This window comes from Poecilia mexicana, unplaced genomic scaffold, assembly GCF_051168715.1.
Source record: "Poecilia mexicana isolate PSO_F unplaced genomic scaffold, ASM5116871v1 scaffold_9, whole genome shotgun sequence".
NCBI lineage: Eukaryota > Metazoa > Chordata > Actinopteri > Cyprinodontiformes > Poeciliidae > Poecilia > Poecilia mexicana.
The window spans coordinates 3885834-3907837 of record NW_028263378.1 but is presented as its reverse complement, the minus strand read 5'-3'; the positions used below and the strand labels follow the sequence as shown (position 1 = coordinate 3907837).

Here is a 22004-nt window from a genome sequence, read left to right as displayed (position 1 = left end):
TGACTTGAAACAAGCCTCTATATCTTGCTGAAAAGTTAGTTGTATGTCAGTTGTGTCTTATTTTAAGTGTTCTAAGATATTTGCAGTAGAAACTAGATTGATATACATTCTAGAACTTTGCATTTTTGCAGTGTTCTGCTCTTTGTCACAAGAAAGACAATCATTTCTTTGGTCCCTACTGAAAACCAGCGTCTAAAGCCGGCAGTGCAGGACGTGCCACCTCCGCTACCCCAAAAGCCAAGGTGGCCGCAGAGCTCGAGGAAAGCTCAGGTAGAATATCCTGTGTTAGCGTGTGTGTAACTGATACGTTCAGTTCATTGTAATCAGAGGTGACAGAGGACTTCATAAAGAGCTCGAAATAAAGTAAATTGTCATGCTGTGTGGAATTTCCCTTGACATCCACCAGCCCAAAATAATATTTTTCAGAAGGTTCTCTTTCCCAAGCACTCCAAGGAAAATGAAAAAATTCTTAAGAAATCGCCGTTTTCCTAAGAGCTGCATTGTCGAAGCTGCAGGAGAAAGAAGGCTTCAGTCTTTTAATCTGCAGGGCAGAATAAGAGATTTTTGCAAAGTGTAACATCTGTTCCCCCTCATGACATGAAACCCTCACAGAAAACATTTGCAGAAAGAGAGCTATGAATTAAAGAGGAATGTCAGCACGTCTTCCCTCAAAGAACCTTTTAATGGCATTCGATTAATTAAACTGGGAGCTATTTGCTGTTGCGAATAATCACATGTGTGATACAGGGGGGAAAATGAGCGCAGATCAAATCTGGCTGTCAGGTTAGATGGAATTGCAGTGTTGCAACATGCTGTGCAATATCAGATTTCCTCAGCGTTCCCTGTTGTAGGTGTTCCTCCTCAGAGGATTTGTCGTTGACGTTGGTAGAAAGATGAAAAACCAGCCCTGCCGTTGGTCACTGACACTTAGGTGAATAAATGTTACAGGGTGACAGATTGGAGTGTAAACAGTACTAAAAAATTACTGCAGGCACTTATGAGGGTCTGAGGAAGATGGAACAGGCAAAGCTTTGTTTGAATACTTTATCCCCAGAAGGAAACTCTTACTTTTGAAGTATAAATAATAGAAGAAAAAGATGCAAACTCATCAAACTAGTTAAAACTTCATTCAAACACCCAACAGTTTACAAACTGATCAGAAACTGGAAGTGTGGTTCCAGTCCTCAGAGATCATTAATGGGATGTGCTTGTGGCTCTGAAACAGGAAATAAACAGTTATAAGTGTTGCTATAATTATGCATTGTGCCATAAATACACAGGAAACCCAAAACAATCAGTTTTACTGTCAGTGACTGGCTGCAGCACAGCCAATCCAGGAGCGCCGTTCATTTCCTTTGGTGCTGATTAGCTGAAGCCCTAAGAGCAGAGAAAACGGAGACTGCAAATGTCAGCTTCTGCTAAGGCGGTTCCTGCTCTGCTTATTAATGCATTGTAAGATATATTTGGTGTTTAAACTGTAAAATCGGACAATTATGAGTATTTTTAGAGGAGGGGTGTGTGGTTTGAAATACGGGGATTTGACTACAAATCTGAGTAATTTAGCTTCTGTTCATTGCATGTACAGTGTTAGCTTAAAGCTTCCTTCAGGGGCCAAAAGCCGACATGCCGGTTTGTTATGTCTTCACTTAGAAGCATTTCTCCTGACTCCCTCCTCATTCCCTGTAGCAGTAGACGTTCACTACTTTTGCTTTGTGACGACGTTGTGCCAAAGCCAGAGTTCAGGTGACTTAAATGTAGCATCTTTTCTCTTCAGTAACTTTCAGTTGTCTTCTGCTCGATTACCAGCTATATGTTATTATGCTACTGATTTCTCCTGTGCAGGGAATACTGCAGTTTTTCCACACACGTATACTCACAGAATGAACCAAGCAAAAGTGTTTTAAAGTATGTAAACACAAAACTGTTGGTGTAATTATTGGAGAGAGTAAATAGTTTAAAAACTTCATTTCAGGCTCAGGAAAAAGGCCTCAGGGATTTGGAACGAAGTGGACTGGAGTGTTTATACGCATGTAAACAGCTGCAAAGCACCCACAGCTGGTCACCCCCAACAGAGGCGCACAAAGCATTACATAAACTTCATCTGTAACACACACAGTATGGAGCGCCAAGAAAACATCAGACTTATTGGCTACTTTTTTTGTTTTAGCTTTTTACGGTTTAGACGTTTACATTTATATACATAAAGTGGAGAGATGCATTGCTGTCCAATGCCATTCTGGCCTATACATTTTTAAATAATGTAATAATTAATGTATCAAATACGTATTTATACGTGGGATTGAGTAAATAAAACTGTAAATTAATCTAAAAAATGTAGCCATGTTTCTATAAATGTTTGATTAAATACACAAAATGATTAAATGTGTGAATTATTATTCAAAACCTAAATTAAAATAAAATGCATTGTGTTTCTCTTTGATAAATTATTAGAAACATTTATTTTTATTTTTCCAGCCGTACCTGACATGTTTCTACTTCCATCTTTCTTTAAATTAAATGTGTTAAAATCATATCTAATTGTTTCAGTATTTGTTTGAACACCCAGTCTATGATGAATACATGAATAAAAATAATACATATATATTCATACACAAAAAGTTCTCATTATTCTGACAATCTAAAATAAATAAATAATTGGGGATCCCAGTATATGATGAGAACTGAGGAAGGCTTTCACAATGGGAATTTAAACAGCTTCTACCTGCATTCACGTCTTTCGTGTTCAAGCATTTTGAATTTTCTGTATTTCCTGGATTCTTGTGAAACCAGACGGATGTTCTGAACCAACAACATGACAACAGGTAGTTTCACCTTCTGGTACGTAGAAACGTTTCTCTTACAGGACAGACGTACGAGTTGTTTCCACCAGGCCAGATGACGGCTGTTCAACTCCCTCCTCATTTTCCTTAATGATGTTGCCCACCTGTCTCACCACAATCCTAAAACAAGACGCTTAGAAGGCCGGGCTCCTTAATGCCGAGTCATTAGGAACTAATAACCATCATTTCATCGTAACTTCCTTGTTATCCCTCCTAAATGAGGCTTGATAAGAAATTAGTTAACTGACGGAAATCTCCACATGTTTACGGCGGCGAATCGTTCGCTCTCTGTGACTGTGTGTTGCTCGTGCTACTGGACGGGGTAACCCCGGTTCCTTGGCTCCTCAACACCTGTGTTTACTTTGGGGCCTCGGCCCCCGTGACCCAGCAGCAATCCTTCACTCACTCAGAAGATGGAGTGAGGTTTTAGCCTCCAAATATGTGCCGTCTCTGCACTTTTACCACCGTGTGATTCCTCTAACACTTTCACAACGAGGCACAGGCCAAACCTAAAGCGCGAGTTACAATCCTCTTACAAATTCTGGGAAACGTAGCGACTCCGTTTCTTTACTGTGATGCTAATCCAGGCTAAAATAAACATTTGGCTGTTTGTCTGTGCTTGATGTGGCACTTGTGGAATTCACTATGAAATTGGAAATAAAATGTCAACTTGTCTGATTTTTGGACAAACATAATTTAGGAAAATGCACTCAGACTCCACACACTGAGTTTCCATTGCACTGCAGATACAGAACTGTAAAGACTTGATGCACAATAAGGTGGTGATTATTAATGGAGCTAATATGTTTCACAGGCAGTACGAGGACTCAAATATTTAAAATATTTATACATAGTTGAGTCAAATATTATTTATACTACAGGGTAAATTGGGTTTAAAGTCATCTCTCCATCCTTCCAACTTATTTATTGTGACTGGAACTAATGTTATTAATTAATCAGATGTAATGTTGACATTTTGGGAGTGATGGTTACCTGAAAGAATTGGAGTTCATGATGAAAATGCATTGCTAAAAGGTCTTTAAAGTTTTTCTTTGGACTTATTTTATTTAAAAATAAATAGCAATTTATCTCCATCTTTTCATTTTTTAAAAACCATGTCGCGGTCAGAAGATGGACTGAAATTAGTAAAAAATGTGAGTTGAAGTCGTTAAATCAGCCTGTGGCTTTTGGATATTCCAAAATGGCTCCAAATGACACACACACACACACGCACACACACACGCACACACACACACACACACACACACACACACACACACACACACAAAAGCCAACAACTATTTTAAAATGTAATTGAATTTCCACAACAGAATGAAATTACAAGTACCACTAAATTTTATTTAGATCTATTTTCTTGTCACAAAGTTGCAAAGACAGCTTCCATCCTCTTTTTGCTAAATCTTTTTCTTTTTTAAAAGCCCAAAATCATAATAATAAGAACAAAATTGTGATTCTTTTAAAATATCACTTTTGCTATAGTGATATTTATTAAAAATTATAAGTTACTGTGAAACATTTGTGGCTCCAAATGAATTTTATGTGTCTGAACTGAGGGAAAAATGGCTCTTTTGTTACAAACGTTACAGACTATTAAAGAATGATGAACTTTTTAAAGCATGATAAAAGTACTTTAGCTCTGAAGCAAAGTATTAAAAAGTAGGTGGGGGTTTTATGTGTACATGCATCTTAATGGATAATGTTATAAAAAGGTCTTAATTTGGGTTTTTTCTAAAACCACAGTCAATATCTGCTTAAATTCCCAAAGTTGTAAAATAGTGAAACAGACAAATGACACATGTACGCATCACTGTCCTGATTTAGTTTACTGTACTGATTAAAAACCACCAACTGATAGGTAATCATCTTTTCCCTTGTAGATCTTCTCCCTCATCGTGAGCCGCCTCCAGCGGCCCGTTTGCAGCCGTCCGCTCGCTGTGGATCTGATGAATGTTGTGTGCTGTCCGCCGTGGCGGCGCGCCAGACTTCTGTTGCTCGTACTGCACTGTGAACTGTTCAAATATAAGTGCCAGTGTTTTTTCAGGTGCGGATCCATTCGTGTGCGCCAAAATCCTTGTTTCTATGGAGACAGCTTGAAGCTGGGAGGAGAAAGCAGTCACGGAGTCGTGTGGTTTATATTTGCGGATTTATGTTTCCTATGAAGAAAATTATGATAACGAGGAAAACCTGATAGTTTAACAGCTCCTTGTTAAAATGCATGTAATATTGTGTTAACAAAGCCAGTCTGGAAAAATTACGGTCACTTCCAACATTTAAAGGGACAGATTTATTTCTATTCATTGATTTTTGTTTAGTTAATTAATAAAGTTGGAGCAGAATCGGAGCATAGCACTCTGAGGGGATTAGCATGTAAAATCATCACATAAATAAAGAACCTCTAAGCCTTCATGTGACTTTTTTCAGGTTTAGAGAAACATTTCAAGCCGTTTGAGTGTTGTCTTTTCCAGGACACTGGCAAGTGCAGGAAAGGAGCTCAAGGATAACTTCCTGAAGGCCCTGGCAGAGCGAGAAGAGGCCAACCGCAGTGGGAAAATGACTGTGAGTACATTATTACAGCACTCCAATTGCTACGTAATGGGATTCCCCTCAAATATTTCTGCAATTCCATTAGGATGGAAACAAAATCCATATTGTGTCAAGCTGAGTGGAAATGACCCTCCTCCCAGTTCCAGTCCCTCCCCAAATACCACCAAAGCCAGCTGGCGGCCCCCTTTCCCAACCATCAGACCCCCTCACTAAAACCACCTTGTTCTTAGATTAAACCACAGTGATAAATATTAAAGGGGCCTCATCCTAATCCTCACATAATATTTCAGATTTAAGGAATTTCATCATTCCTCTGTATGGTCTATATGATTTTAGTCCAGATCACTTGATTAGAGTTACCGTTCAAACACCTTTAAAGGTGTTAAATAAGGTTTTAAAACTTCTTTTTATCTCCTTTTCAACTTTATCATCCTTATACATATTGGAAAACTGTGTCTAAAAAGCAAATTCTGTGTGTTTTTTACAAAATATTATGAAATGTTGAACAGATTGCACAGAATAAAACCCTCAAATTTCACCCTGAACATGTAATAAGCGCCTCGATTCCACAGCAGACTCTTGGTATTCGTGGCGGTTTAGGACCCACAGCCATAGATGAATCCATAAATGCTGAGGCACCCTTTAAAAATGCTGGAAACTTTCTGTGTCAAACACCAAATATACATTAGCATGAATTAATACGTACAGTGGAAACAGTCTTGGTTCTACCACAGAAGCTAACATTCACAGTCTTCTTAATCTCTGTTCTCACAACCAATCAGCAATAAGGAAAAAAATGGCACTTCTGGATTGGCTGCTTTGCAAACACCAACCAATAGCGTGTCAAGTAGCATTACTGAGTTGTTTTCAGCTTTCCAACCTGCATTTTCGTTTAAATTTTTTAGATATGCTTTCTGGAAAAAAAAAAGCAAATATGTGAATCCACATAAACTGAATGATGACGAGGCGGGGGTCCACCATGGCATCCCCTCCATCATAGCTATTTGTGGTTCAACTTTCTCAGCCTGGATTTGAACTCAAAATTTTGACAAAATGAATTTGAAAAAACTTTTAAGACCTTTCTGCGTGGAGTTTGCATGCTGTCATGGGTTCTTTCTGAAGAACACAAATATTTCTAAGCATGTGTCCAAAATCATATCAGAAGGTTGCACCTGGCTGTCCTTCTGTTGTCCTGTGAGGAAAAACTGCTTTCTGCTCCAGTGTTGGTTGGATTAGTCAGATCATTTTTGGTTGGGTTATTATGTGATTCTGCTTTCAATAAGTAGCTGTTTAGTTCAGCAAGTTGTAAGAAAATAATGTGAAGATCTTAAATTTTGACTTCAGGTCTTAGTGAAATCTGGACTCAAAGCAGATGTTTAATCCAAACAGATTCCTCTGAGCTTTCGCCATTAATCAAAATCATATAATAAAAAGTCTATGCACCATTAAGGCCTGCTGAGGGATGCTACTGAGATAACGTCCAGGTGCTGCTGATAGGTTGATGGTTTGGCCTGCAGTAGACAGTGGGGCAGATTGCAGTTCTGATAAATGCCCACACTCCAACGCACTCAGCCAGAAAATCCCTCTTCAAAGATCCTCTCCGAACAACAAAGTTTGTGTGCAAAGTCTGTCCAGGGATGTGGAGTTTTTTATATTTATATTTGGAGGAAATGTTCAGGGAATTTAAGAATATCTGGGGGAGGAGGCTTTGGTGGTAATCAGGTTGATCTTAGTTATGACTTGGGGCGATGAAGGGATTGTGCATGTTGTGAAGAGCATTGTTCTTTACACTGCATCAGTGCTGATGGACTTCAAATGATTCACTCCCGAGATGCGGGAGTAAAAAAAAGTGGAGTTTTGTTTCACCTCCATTTACCCTGCAGGCGTAGCAGCCAGTAGATCACATGAAGAGAACAGTAGAAGAAGAAGACCAAAGGATTTCCCCGGCATCTTCACTGTGGAAACATTAACACTTAAAAACTGAAAGAACTTCTGTTTTTATTCTTTAGAGATACATTTAAGTTAAATGATTAGTAGATAAACATTGCAGAAAATAAAAAACAAGCCAGCTATTGCGACGTGTATCACCAACCTTGCTCTGCTGACACAATATTTTTCCAGCTTGTTGGAACTTTCTTGGTTGAAAAATTGGATCTGGAAGATGATTGTTTTCCTTTGAGCCCCATTCGTTTAAAGTTAAAGCCACATTTGTTCGCTTAATGCTTCTTCTCTTTGAAACTGTTTGTGTAACAGGTAATCTTAATGCAGTTTGACGAGGCTTGACCTCGTTGGTATATTTACATTAGACAGATGTATTCCAGGCAGCGCTTGCACATGTGTGCAGGCGTGCCGTATCTTGTTTCAAGCATTTATTTTGTGCTGCAGGAATAGTTTGTGAAATTTTAATTGCAATTTGCCAGTAGGCATATATCAAAGTGATGTTTATACATATGTAAAACATGTTCTGTTTGCATTGTAACAGCTGCAACAAGTTGCAAACAATTATGATTTATGAAGAAGTTGAGTAACAGTAATTTTTTTCCTCTCTCCACTCAGAATCCACTTTATAAAATGGTCGGGGTAGCCGTGTTTATATTTAATTTGATAGTAAGACCACCCAGCGTTTTAAAGATCCCTCTCTTTTCTGCCAGTTTTTTAAAAGCATATTAAAAACATGACATAAGCTCCTATCTGCTGTCCTCCTTGAACCACAGGATCCGTCATGATAACACATTCCAGCTCCTCATATCTGCACATTTTTGCACTCTAATGGGAAGCAGTCGTTTTTACGACACATGCTTCCACTTTCCATATTATCTTTTTAATGTCTGCACATTTTTGTTTCATTAGGTATCTCATTCATAGCACTGTGCTGTACGTAGCATGCACATCGGTGGATGCACTATCTGGTCTTAAAGCAAAAGAAAGGGGAAAAGGTTTCTAGCACACTCAACACCTTGTAAAAAAATATTCACTGCTTCTTGAACGATTTTCCATTTTGTCATGTTGGAATCAAACTTTCAGTGAGATTGTAAATGTTGGACCAGTTGACGTGACTTCCCCCCTCATTTTGCCGACTTGATGAGGTAAAATAAGATGGTGTCAAATAATTTTACAAATGAAAATCTAAGAAGGGGAGGGATTTAGTTTCCTGTACTCTGTGTAAAGTTATAACTGTCTGCACCATGTAGGAATCCTGATTAGTAAAAATGACAGATTAGATTTTTTCCACTACCCTTTGAAAAAAAACACAGGTCAAAGATGGAAAATATTCAGTTAATGTGACGGTTTTATTCCCTTTACATGTCTTGAGAGCTCTTATTCTTTCCACTATTCTATGAAGGCCTGACAATTCTGTCTACAGATTCCTCCACCTGAGCTGTGGATCTCTGCAGCTCCTCCAGAGTTACCACAGGCCTCTTGGCTGTTTTTCTGCACACTGCTCTTCTCTTCCAGCCTAAATGTTCTCTGATCTGGGAGATGCTCAAAGCTAGGCATATAACTTTAGAAGCGAGCGGTGCTTTAAACTTCTACACCTGTCTGAAGGTTCCTAGGTTTTTAAGATGCTGATTGTTTTGTAAAGTATGTTAAATTACTAACTTTACAAGATTAAGGTGTTAAAATTCACAATTATTACTTTCTATGCAGAACTACAGTATTATCTCAAAGAAATTAAGATTGTGTCTTGAACCATCTTTGGTAGTGAAAGGTTGTTACTGGTTAAAATTATATTTGGCAAAAATGGTTCTTATTGTGTTTATATTTTCATCAGTAAGTCATTTTCCTCTTCCTGCATCCAAGAGCTTCTGTTTTGTTGCTCCTTTATGTCAGTCTTGGCATTCAGAGTCAGGTTGAAGCTGCACGTGTTAATATAATTGTTAGGCGTCTTTGTGACTTACAAAAGATTGAAAGAAGTCTTTGTATGGAGTCCCATCTGGTCGCTTCTCTGCAGAATAGTAATTAAACTCCATGAAATCATTCAAACTTACAACCTGAATGCATTTGGTGTTTTTGTTTTGCAGTGAGGAGTCAGGTTTGGTGTGGACGAGCTTTCAGAGTCTGCCCTTTATTATGCATTGACTTCTCAGGGCCTGTTGCAAAAGCTGCTTCCCTGGCAGAAATCACTAAACAAACAAAAGCTGCACCTGGGCAGCTTTTGGCTTTATTTGCGCTGGGTAAGGCGTTCCTTTAATCAAATCCAGGTCACACCTGGACAGGATGCCTCAGGGTGTCCATTGTTGGGAAGTTCACATTTAAAGCTGGAGGTGTGGTGCCAACACCTGCCCTCTTCCCTGGTTGACAGCAGCTGATCAGGATGGAGACCGGAAACTTAAAGGTAGTCAGTGGTGAAGCAGTGAAGCTTTCCGTCGTCTCCAAAATGTACTTGATCAAAGAACAAGTGTTTACACAAACTACCACGGTATACACAGCTGTTCATAGCAAACCCAAAATGTATACTTTATTATCTGTACCTTGTTTTAGCCAGAAATCCCCATTTAGGTCAGAAATCCTTTTTACACAGGTAAAATGGCAGCCCTTTTAAGTTCGTCCTTTCAGTTTGTGATCTACCCTTGTTTTCCTTCGGGATGCACCGATCCACTTTTTTAATATTTTATTTATCACTACAGAAGGGTTCAGTGAATGGTTCGGTGCCTCAAAAAGGTTACGAACCACTGCTCTAAAGGTTTAATATACTTTCATATATTCTGCAAAGATGTAAATGTTTTTCAGATAAATTAACAATGTAAGCATTTAATATAAACTAAATTCCTTTTTTTTAACTATTTACTTAAGCCAGTGTAACTGTCCACAAATGATTTCCAGTCTCCTACTCTGAGTTGTGGAATTTAACCGGTTGGTCTGCGCAGCGAGTCTCATGCCCAGAGGGGACATCCTGCATAAAGGACGTGTTTGTCTTTGGTCTGTGGACCCAGCGAATTCTGTATTGATAAGCTCCTGTCGCTATAGATAATAAGGTGGTCAGTCATGCAGCTCAGAGATCAAGTATAGCATTGAAATTAAAGAGGAATTCCCAGCCCTATTGCGTTTCAAGCTGTGTGTGTGTCCCCGCTGCCCAGTCCCTTTGTCCTTGTCATGGGCAGTAAAAACAATGGCAAGTTTGATTTCAAAGCAGCAGGACCAAGGTGGACAACCTTTAGAAAGGAAAGAGTCCTGCAGGGCTATCGTATGACCTTGACTTGAATGGTGTCACTGAGTGGAGGAGAGGTGGGGATAAGGCCCCAACAGTTTGGAACCATCTATCAGGTGGACAAAAAGTCCTTTTTGTCCCAAGAAGGAACCATTGTGATATCTGAGATCTGATCTAATCACCATGTATTTTTCTCTTTAGCTCCACAACTTGACTCCACCTGCCACACATAAAGAAATGCCTGAGAAATATCCAGGAATAAAAAAGATAAATCAATGTTTTACACTTTTCTTGTTCGGTTCTTCAGTTGTAACTAAGGACCCCTAAGGTCCAAATGCCTTCAGTAACAGTAAATAGAGTCCAATTGCATGTAATAGTCTCAGTATAAATCCAGATTAATCTTGTGTTAGCTCAATGGGCATAAATATACAGTCAGAGCTGCAATGGATTGGTTTAGATCAAAACATGTTCTTGTGTAAGAATGGCCCAGTCAAAGTCCAGATTTATATCAAAATAAGAATTTGTGGGAAGAATAGGAATTTGTGTTCACAGATCCTTTCCATCCTAAATGATTTTTGAGGTATTTTGAAAGCGTAACTGACAAAACTTTTCTTCAGATTTGCCAAACTGGTAGAGACAAAAGACTTGCAGCTATAATTGAAGCCAAAAGGCAATTCAGTGAAAGTTTGACTGATTGAGGCTGAGGACATGAAAATGTGACCTTCACATCCTTTCTTCTTATCTGCTGCATCTCCTCGGTCTATAAACACAGCATACAGCCAAGTTGAATCTCTTGAATATCTTAGAAATACATTATTAACTCTTAGGAACTACGTCACACAATCACACAAGGCGCCATGACAGCCTAAATGAACCAACCAGTTGTAAATGAACTGGTTGATTCATTTAGAAACCAACCAGTTCTAAATGAACTGGTTGCTTTCTGAAGAGCATGACGCCACGTATAAAGGGGTAATACCCAACAGAAACTGGTACTGGTGAGGAAAAGCCTCATCGGTTCATCTGTATTTCAATGATCTGGATAAGCAGGAAAAAAACCTTTTGTGCAAATACAGCTTTGTCTAATCTAGCTGCAGATATCCTGACGCTGCTCCATCATGCCTCAGCCAGGACAAGACAAACCAAACACACATCCAGACATAATGTATTCTTATTTCAGCTTTTTCGCTCATTCTCTTGCTGACCCCTGACCTCGGTATGTTTTCACTCCATTAGTCTATGGAAAGGCATGTGGGGAAAACATTAGGGCAGGTGGAAGATTTCAGCTGGATGCTACCTGATTGTGTGTCGCTGCAGGAATGTGCACCTGCCTTACAGAGCTTTTATTATATCATCTCAAAGTTTAGAAACCAACACACTGCGTTGAAAGTTCAGTGATAAATTTGTTTTCAAATCCGCAGAGGCCGACACAGAGCCGAAAGCAACGTACGTTAAACTCAGGCTTTCAGATCGCTCACTTTTGTTTATTTATGTCTTCTCATTGAGAAGCAGCTGTTTGGCCAGTAAAGTCATATTATTGATTGCTTCTGTTTACATGTTTTCTATCTCCCATATTTCTGACACCAGCGATTAAATTGTTCCAGTTTCTGTCTGGATACATCTTCTTCTTGGCTGCCTGCTGGGAAGGGAAGCCAATGGTTACGTCGACTGAATTAAACTTGAGAGGTTCATCTGTGCTGCTGCATCCTCAGATGCGTCCACACAATGTCTTAATACTGCAATGCATTAAAGAGAAGAAAGCACATCATCTAAATTGCTGTGGATTCCAGACGTGTAATTTAGAAAGTTGCGTTGCTCATAATAAGAAAAACTCATGGATGGTTTTATTTTCCTTTGAAACACTTGAATTGCTTCAGTAAAATCCCATTTTTCACTCCTCTTGATTTTGTTTCCACAACAAATGTAAAACGGATGACCGTCACAAAGAATCTGACTGAGCTGCTTATGTTAAATTTAAAAGGAACGGAGACAGAGGACGTTTTGAATGTGATGATTCCTCAAGGTGACGTGCAGCTTAGCCAAGTGTCTGAACTTGTCAACAGCTGCTCAGAATCTGCTACTTTAAAGTAATGTGAGCCACCAGCCTATGGGGAACATGTGAAACTGGGCTCTAAGGTATGTCTTGAAGCATTTTCTGCTGCTCCACTCACTGCGTCGACCTTCACCCTCAGTCTCTCTTTTTCCTCAGTGTGTTTTTTCATGTACCAGAACTCTCCTGCTAATTATTTGGACTAATAAGTTCTCCCTGCAAATGTTGAAGGAATTCATTTATGGTGAAAACATCGATACCCAAACTTGGAATTAAGCTAAAGTGGATCGGCTCTTAGCCGCATATGGAGCACATTCTTCAGAATCCTCTTTGTTTTATCACTACACACTGGACGGCTTTGCTGTATTATTCCACCTGAGTAAACACTGGACAGCATCTCTCCTACTTAGCGCTGTGCACATGTCTTCCAGGAGCGTCCCATGCATGCAGCCTTCAGCTGCTGGATCGTCCATCCCCGGTCTTTGGCCCAGTTACTGCCTCCCCTCCCCTCGCTTCCTGTCAATCCAAGAGCAAGTGCAGGAGTTTGTGTTTTAGGTCCGTATCCTATGAGACCAGCTGTTGTTGATGGACAGTTTCTCATCAGGTCAATGTTGGTCTGTCTTTTTTCTTCCCGGCTCTCAGTCGCACCGAAATGCCAAAGATTTGAGCTCATGGTTTAAACTTTCAAGCTTCTGAAATGTAGACAGGTCGGATTCTTTGCATATTTCCATGTAATTGTAATACATATTAACATATGTGTGACTTTCTTGGAGGAGAGAAACACAGATGGTTAAAGTTTATTAGGAAACACTGGAAGCTTCAGCTGGTTACATACAAGCTACCTGCTCTGAAGAAGACTTCACATTGTGATTATTTTAACACTCATTTAGTATTTATTCACAACACCCTCCACATTTGTCGGAACCTACAATTAATATGTGTAATACCCATTTTTAATTACGTAGCATTTATTCAGCGAAGAAAATATCAGCACTTTATAATTCATACTTTTAAATTCATCATAATTTCTTGGGATTTAAGCGGTAGTTAAATAAATTTCACTGGAGTTTAATTGTAAGTGACAGAGCCCTCTGTGTTATCACTCCTCAAAATGGGAAATATACATTTCAAGGAGTAGAAATGGTGTTGGTCAGGAGAATGTTGCTGGAAGTAGCAAAATCTCCAAGGTTCACTGTTAGGGAAACCGCAGGAGTGAGGCATTTGTGGTCACCAAATCTCCATAGCAACCATTAAATTAGGGGTCTCCAACTCCAGTCCTCAAGGGCTACTGCCCGGCAATTTTTAGAAGCAGGGGGGCCAAAAATGTATCTCCAATTTTCTGCTGAAGTAACTTAAAATCTTGAAGAAATGTTCCATGAATACGCTTCCATATTTTCCCAGATAGGTGACCAAGTTGATAAAAATTGACTTTTGACTATTGCGTTATTTTTCTTTGAATGCTTCGTGGCCTGATAATCAGCTTCTTGTTTTACTCTTTTCTCTTGTTTAATGTCCGTTTACTTCTGGACCTTAAGTAAAGGAACAGTGGAGACATGTAGAAAATATGCCGAGTGGAAGTCGGACGATGTTTGTGGTTTCATGCCTCAGCAGAAATGCCTGACATGGTTATTTTAAAATGTAATTCACTGGGAAACTCTGCCCAGCATCCTTGTGAGAAATGTTGAAAGCCAGCACAAACAAGCTGCTGAAAATGCATAATTCTTACCATAGGAATATTATTTATCAGTAAGAAATAGAGGATTGAAAAATAAAGCATTTGGTGGCTTCAAATTTGAGTGTGTGCTGACTGTATGGCAGCACACTTCCCAATTGCAACTTACACGTTTTCTTCTCTTAAAAGTAGACTTTAGGTTGTGTATAATGAAAACGCATCCCCTCCTCTTTTTAAATTATGATGAAACACTTATGGTCTGATTTTACTGGCCTGAATCCTTTCAACTTGTGGAACCAATAAATCATTTAAACAGAATTTGTCCAGCGATGTGAAAATATCTCCAAGAGCAATAGATGATGCCCAGATCTAAGTGTTACTGACATCTATCAGTGTGGAAACGGCTACAGAGCAAATGTAAAGAACTTTGCTTGCCTAAGCAAAAGTCAGTGTTCATGATTCAGGCACCGTTCAGGAAGGAGCTGACTTCTCTGCTTCAGAGATTAACGTGTGTTGGTGCAAAATTTGCATTTCAATCACAGAATAAAAGCAAATAACCTTGTGAAAAAGCTGACTGGAGCCAGTCAGTTTCATTATCCACAGCGTGTCATGTCCTGGGCTGAAAAGCCACTCAATGTGGAGGAAGCCATTTTTCAAAAGGACTGCAGAGATGTTATTTGAGAACGCTATCCCAACTGAAGTATGGCGGAGGCTGCATCATGATGCTTCAGGACGTCATGAGGAAAGAGTCTAATGTGGAGCCATGAAGTTAAAGCTTGGACATCAATGGGTCTTCCAACCGGACAATGACCGTGAGCATAAACTAGTTAGGAAATAGTCAGAGGACTACAAGGACAGTGTTTTGGAGTGAAAACTTCGACCTCTGATCCATAAAAAAACTGGACAGAACTGAAAAAGTGTGAGTTCATGAAGCAGCACAACCATGACTCTGTTCTGTCAGGAGGAATGGACCAAAATCCCAGCAAACGCCTGTGAGGAGCTTATAGAAGGAAAACCCTGAAAGTTCCTCACTCTCATCTCTCTTATTATTCTGCTGTTTACTAAATAGAAATCATTTTGGGAATCTTGTCTGACCCCAGATGCACAGAATGGATCTTTATGCTTTAACTGTCTCTGAAGTTACTGGGTACAACGGGAAAACCATTAAAACAAGGAGTTTGTGCCAACATGTAGTTATCTTACTTCCTATCCTGTTTCCAGCTCCCATCTGGCTGAGCTGATATCCCAGTGGCGGCTCGTTGTAATACTGCGATCCGCCTCATTTATCTCATCCCATTCGACGGAGAAAATAAATCTGCTCAACTTGTCTTACAGAAATAATTCAGATATCGGTCAACAGAGCGCAGGAAGTGAGGGTAAAAAAGACAAACCCGTTTGCACAACCTGGCATGATTGGTGTCGCTCCGCACAACGCTGATGTTTTCTCACACCGCATGGCCACATTTTCTGTTCCCCTGCCTCAAAAAAATCAGAGATCAAACAAAGTCAGTTTTTATTATTCCTTCCCCTCTCAGGGCTGAGCTGAAGAGTAATTCATGCTTTGGAAAAACTCAGTGAAAACACTGTGGATCCCTTGTGCTGCGGTGTGACAGCCGGCAATTGCGGGAGTCTCATGGTAAGGCCCGAAGGGGGAGCTTCTTGGCGGAGCGGCAGGCCAACTAAAACAGAATCATGTTTGAACACCTATGTCCACTGGGACTGGGGGAAGGGAAAGGTCCCCCAGCTTTAATCAGGATCAGGCCTTTGATAAAGACCCTGCTCGGTGCATTTATCTCCTTCCTCTGAAGGCAGCGCTGGCTTATGTCATCCACTTTGATCCCGCTCCTTCAGAGAGTTGCGTCGGACATTTCCACAGCTGATAACACGCTGGCGAAGCCGCGATGGAGAAGAGGAAGAGCTCAGACACACCACCCTCTGAGCTTGTAATCACAGTCCACGACTGTGTGTGGTATGTTGAACCCTCTATCCGTTCCTCGTCTTCATGGAATTCGTTTTCCAAGCGCTGTCATAAACATCACCTCCCGGTTAAAGAGGAGTTGTGACAGGGCGCTGCCCCACGGTGTGCGAGGGCAACAATATTTGACTTGGACGTGTTCCCGGTGATGAGGCCAGACCCTGCAGCAGGCCTCTTGGCAGATGTCACGCCTGAGTGCTTTGGGATAATGCTGATAGGAGCTGAGCTGGTCTGGACTGTACCCATGACAAACCTGGCTGTAATCTGTGCATCAGCATTCACGGCACACCAGGCTGCGGCCCAACACTTTGTCTGCACAGCCGCAGGTTATCAGACAGCTTTGTTACTTCCAGTCTGAGAGCTTGCAGTTTCTCCTCTGAACATCTGGTTTTCAGGTAAATAAAACAAAGCATTTACAGGAAACTGAAGTCGCTTTTTTTTCCTCCTGCGCAAGGATTTGCACTTACAGCCCACTGAATTATGAACACATTGCTTTCACAAACTGTTCCATGGGTTAAGCAAGGTGTTCATTAAACTCCTCAGAGACTTTGGTTCATATTTACATATTGGCAAGGTCAGCTTTGTCAGCTACACATCCTTGAAGCAAATATAAAGTTTCACCACATCCCAAATGTGCTCAGCGGCATCAGATGCTGACTTTATAGACCGTTAGAGTAGAACTCATTAGCTGTGTTTTCATTATAAACGTGTTCAAAACTTTGTTGATGTTCTAACCCTGACCCTTAAAGTGGAATGGCAAAAGTAAATGAGGTGGATTAGCAGTGCTAGCCAAAACCTGACAGTGTCATCCAGGGCATGTATTAGCTGTCAGCATGGCATGGCAGGCATGAGACTATGATACAGCAACAGTCTTCAGTCAGAGGCCTCTTCAAATTTGTTGTGAGACTGACTGCTACAGAGATCCTTCCTGTCCACAGTATCACCATTTAATTTTTCTTTGGAATAAATTAAGTTGTTTTTTTTAATTGCAACACAGAGTCCACACCATTTATTTGCAAAGTGTCTGATGATGTATAAAAATCTTTTTCATTCATAAGCTTAGATCTGTGATTTCATTTGCCTCTTAATCCCTGGTCTTGGAAAGATTCAGAGCTAAAGGTTTAAAGGAAGCATATACAGGAAGACAATAGGAATATTGAGAATTCCTCTGCGTCATTAGGGAAGACCAGGATTAGCAGAGACTTCCTGTTTGGGACTGGCTCGGGGGCCAGACCAGCCTGTGATGTCGGCATTAAAGGGAGAAGTCAGCCTTTAAAAACGGGATACCTTAAACAGGCCGGCCACAGGGGACATGTTTTCTTTCCCATGACACATCGAGGCTGCCACTTAGCTCACAGAGCACGCTCGGCTCACCTCCCGCTCCCCTTGCCCTGGGGGCCAACTGGCGGATCATAAACTGATACTAAAGAAAGGGCCCTCAAAGGGAAATTTACGATAATGGTTTGTAAAATAACTTTCAAATTACAACGAGCCGAGTGTTCTGCTTCATGTCACCGTGTGATGGTGAGTGCAGCACAGCCACAGGTGTGAGCCGTTTGGTAGGAGGCCTTGTGGTACTGGATCCTCTTTATTCATTCAAAACAGTCATCTTTCCTCTGCCCTCGTGCTGAACCTTGATCCAATATCTACACGTTTTTTTACTCTCGTGTTAAATAAGGGTATATTTTAATGGCAGTTAAGACAGCTGAAGATGCGTCATTGCATTACTTTATGCCATTAACTTTGTTTCCCTTATCCATATAATTGCACAAGTTGATGTTTTGAAAATAAATTAGCTTAACGGAAACAAAAAAAAACCCTCTAAAGTTTTGGTTTTTAGTCCGATCCAAATGTAATTATTCTGCAGAACTGCTACAGAAACACTTTTTATGCATCACATGATCAACGACCGATTTTGCCACTGGCTCAAACCACAAAGACGATGAAAGGAAGTACTAGAAGGACTATTGCGCGGCATGTTTTTCACATGAACAAACTTATTTACCTGTGATTTTAATTGCATTTCTTATTTAATGAAAATACCACAATTGCAAAACTGCATATTTTTGACATTAACTGAACACTGACAAAGTTTTGCACTCATTTATAACAGAAACAAAGCTAGTGACTTAAATACACATCAGCAAGAATTACTATGTTTTTTCTACAGTGAGTCTTTTTAAAATCATATTACTAAATGGTTCAATATTTATTACCAAGCTGTGGTCAATGTACTTTTGTGAAAAAACATCTCACCACTGGACAGCCTTAACAACTCTTGTTAGCCTGAGTTTTTACTGGAACTGAAAAATGTCTTTAAAATCGGTTTTGCTGAAGCGTGCAACAAGCTAAGCTTCATCCAAACCTAACTATTAAGAGCTTCATAACTTCAGGGGATTATTTCCACAACATAAATGAGTGCAAATACAGCTGCTTAGGTTGACCTCACTGCAGAAATGAGCTTTTCAGGAAGTTCTTAGTGGTCAGCTGCAGATCACAGGATGAGTATAACGGAGCAGGCATGGAGTCAAGTTTATTTTTTAAAATCTTCATCTCCCTAATTGATCTAATGTACCAACTGGGTGAGTCTTGAAGATATGTCATTATCTAAGTTATTAGTTGGTTAATTATGTACAATGTTTTTAATAGGAAACATTGAATAAAAAGTGTTGCAGTACAATGCTCCCTCACTAGTTAAGTGAATGCAACCTTGCCTTCATTTGTATCTGTAACTTCATTGAAGACTTTCAGGGTCCAGTAAACGATTGACTCGTGTCGACCACCTACAGGAAGCTGCTGCCTCATTGGGATAGTTGGCATTCTTGGTGCGTTCTCTGACATGTTTGCTCTGTAACGAACAGGCTTTGAAAGCTTCTGTCAACGGGAGAAATGCCTAATAACGCGGAAAGAGTTTGTCCCGGGTCAAAAGAATTAACCTCTAGTTGTGTGTGGAGCTAAATTTGGATAAGAGCCGGACAAAGAGGGTGATAGTCAGGTCTTTCAAGATTTATTTTGGGTCCCTCCCTCTCTTGAAAACACTTTTCGGTTATTTTGCATGGCCTTCTTGGTATGCGATAGGTTTCCTCCTCCTCGGACCACATGTGACATATTTGTGTCATGATGGATGCAGCATAGTGATATTTGTCGAGTATCAGTGATGTAGAGGTCGGATGAATGTGAATTGACTGTCAGATTTGAAAAGATCAGTATTGGATTCAAGACTTCATATAAAAGTGAGCTGGGTCACGTTTGTAAAAATCTGATCTCTGTTGTTCAGACTGTCATGAAAAGATCAGATACAGGCAGCATAAGGGCAAAAAAATTTATTTAGGTCACCTTAGGCTGCAGTGTGAACATAGTGTTGGAGCACAAGAGTAAGGTGGCTATAAACTCATAAACTCACAGAAAGTCACAATAGAAAGTCACAAAAATATCACTACAGCCACTTACAAGAGGATTCTGGAGAACTAAAGTCTGCCATCACAGGTAACCATCCAGCTTGCAGCTCCTTATATTTGCCAATCTCCTAAAGAGGTGATTGATCCCAGGTGTGCAGGCAGCGCAGCGCTCTCCTGCAAAGATCCTCTCTCAAAGTGAAGTCACACTAATAGAAAAACACTCACACCAAAATCTTGATTTATTTATTTATTTAGGTTCATTTTTAAGATTTTGGGTTAGAGCTTATGGAAAATACAACATCAAATTTCTCAGAAAATTACAATACATGAGAATAATAGAGATTTTATACAGAAATATATTATATTACAGTTCACTCAATCATGGGGGAAACTGATGACTTTCCAGTTGTCCAGCACAGTCATTGACATAAAAGGTCTGTGTTAAAGAAGCTAGATCAGGGGTGGGCAGCTCCAGGCCTGGAGGGCCGGTCTCCTGCAACTTTTAGATGTGTCTCAACTTCAACACACCTGAGTCAAATAATGAGGTTGTTAGCAGGACTCTGGAGAACCTGACTGCACTGAGGAGGTGATTCAGCTGTTGGATTCAAGTGTGTTGGACCAGGGAGACGTCTAAGAGTTGCAGGCCCTTGAGGACCAGGATTGCCAACCCCTGAGCTAGATGTTCACAATGTTCTGTATGAAAGCTGGAAAATTGAGTTGGAAAACATGCAAGAGAGAAATTAAAGCCTTGAGTGAATTGTGAAGCAAAGCCCAACCAAGATTGGGCTTCTGACGTATCCAGAACATGGGCTACAGTTAGCAAACCACTTCTGAACCAAAGGCATTGTCAGATGTGTCTCACCAAGTTAAGTAGACAAGAACTGGAGTGTTGCTTAATTGTCCAAAGGCCCATTTTCCCATTCAAAAGTAAAGTTTGCATTTCTTTTGGAAAACTTCCTAAAGGCTTTCACATACTTTGTCCAAAGCCGTATTAGTGGATGTGCGGACACGTGGTTATGGGACATTCGTATTCACACCAGGAGAAGACGGTTTCAGTATACCGTGAACATTCAGACACAGAGGAGAGCAACTTGAAATTTCCAGCCATGGGTTTTTAGCCACTTGACAATTTTTGTTGGTATGTTGTGAAAAATCAGACAAATGTACGCAATTCCTCATCATGTCTAAAATCGCTCCTTAAAACTATACGTGTCACCTGCGGATACAGAAACCAGATAGTCAAAGCGGACTAGTTGAAGGGAATTACCAGCATTGTTGTCAGAGCACATTCCTGCATACAAATGCAGCAACAAACTTCTGACTATATCGACCCGGGTCCATTTAGAGAACAGTAAACGAGATGACGCTATTTTCATCATGCAACTTCATCACAAAGAGCCGTTTTCAGCGCTGTGGATGAAGATTGGGAGAGCTGTACCTTGCTACTCAGAGGTACGTGTATATCGGACAGCGTACATTTTTATACCTGCGTACACACAGTTGGTGTCGCACAATAAACTGCTTGGCAGGAAACACGTCTTTTGAGCTGATAAAGTTGAGAATCGCCGCCGTCATGTGGATGAAATTGTCCAGATAAGGACTTTCAGAGACCAGAAACATAGATCGGAGGAAATGTCTCAGAACCTGGATGAGGATCAGGGTCTGTGTTGTGCTAAGTGGAAATTAGGAAAATGTGAGAAATGTAGGAAATGTAGGAAATCTCAACCAACCGCAGTCAGTGGGCCCACATTACGCCTGAGTACGTACAGTTAGTGATGATTTGCGGTACCATCTGATGTTGGTCCACTGGGTCTACTGAAGTCCACAGTCAATGCAGTCATCTCCCAGGACATTTTATTCTTCATGCCTCCTTCTGCTGACGAGCTTTTTGGAAAGTATGGTTTCATTTTCCAGTAGGATGTGGCTCATGCTGCCAAAGCTACCAAACACCGGTTCAATGAACGCGGTGGTACTGATTGTCCATACTGTAACTTAACACAGTGTGGAGGTCTGAACTTGGATTTGCTTCATTCCCAAACTTTATATGTGCACTTTTTCATCACAACATTCAGATTTTTAAATATAGCCGCCTTTGATCCTAAAAGAAAAGAAACCTATCAACATCTTTACAGGCCTGATCATAACCTTCCTGGTCCGTGTTTATTTCTGTCTATCAGACCTTTTAATTACCGAACTGAAAATCAATCAGTTGGAGGTCTTTCATTTGTTTCTGTTGGGCCACTTAAATTATTACCTGCATTAAGCCACCAGTAAATCTTTACCACATTTTATTTAAAGAGAAGACGATGGTTGGGAAATTAATTAAGAGATGAAGCTGTCTGCACCGTGCCTTCT

The 22004-nt window shown here is 40.3% G+C and overlaps 1 protein-coding gene across 1 annotated transcript in view; it reads left to right on the top strand.

Annotated features, from left to right (window-relative positions):
* cfap299 (cilia and flagella associated protein 299) overlaps positions 1-22004 on the top strand; it is a 74369-nt gene that overhangs the window by 10082 nt on the left and 42283 nt on the right. The window contains exon 3 of the mRNA XM_014994655.2: positions 5327-5417. Coding sequence (XP_014850141.2) covers positions 5327-5417 — 91 coding nt within the window. The remainder of the gene's footprint in view (positions 1-5326; positions 5418-22004) is intronic.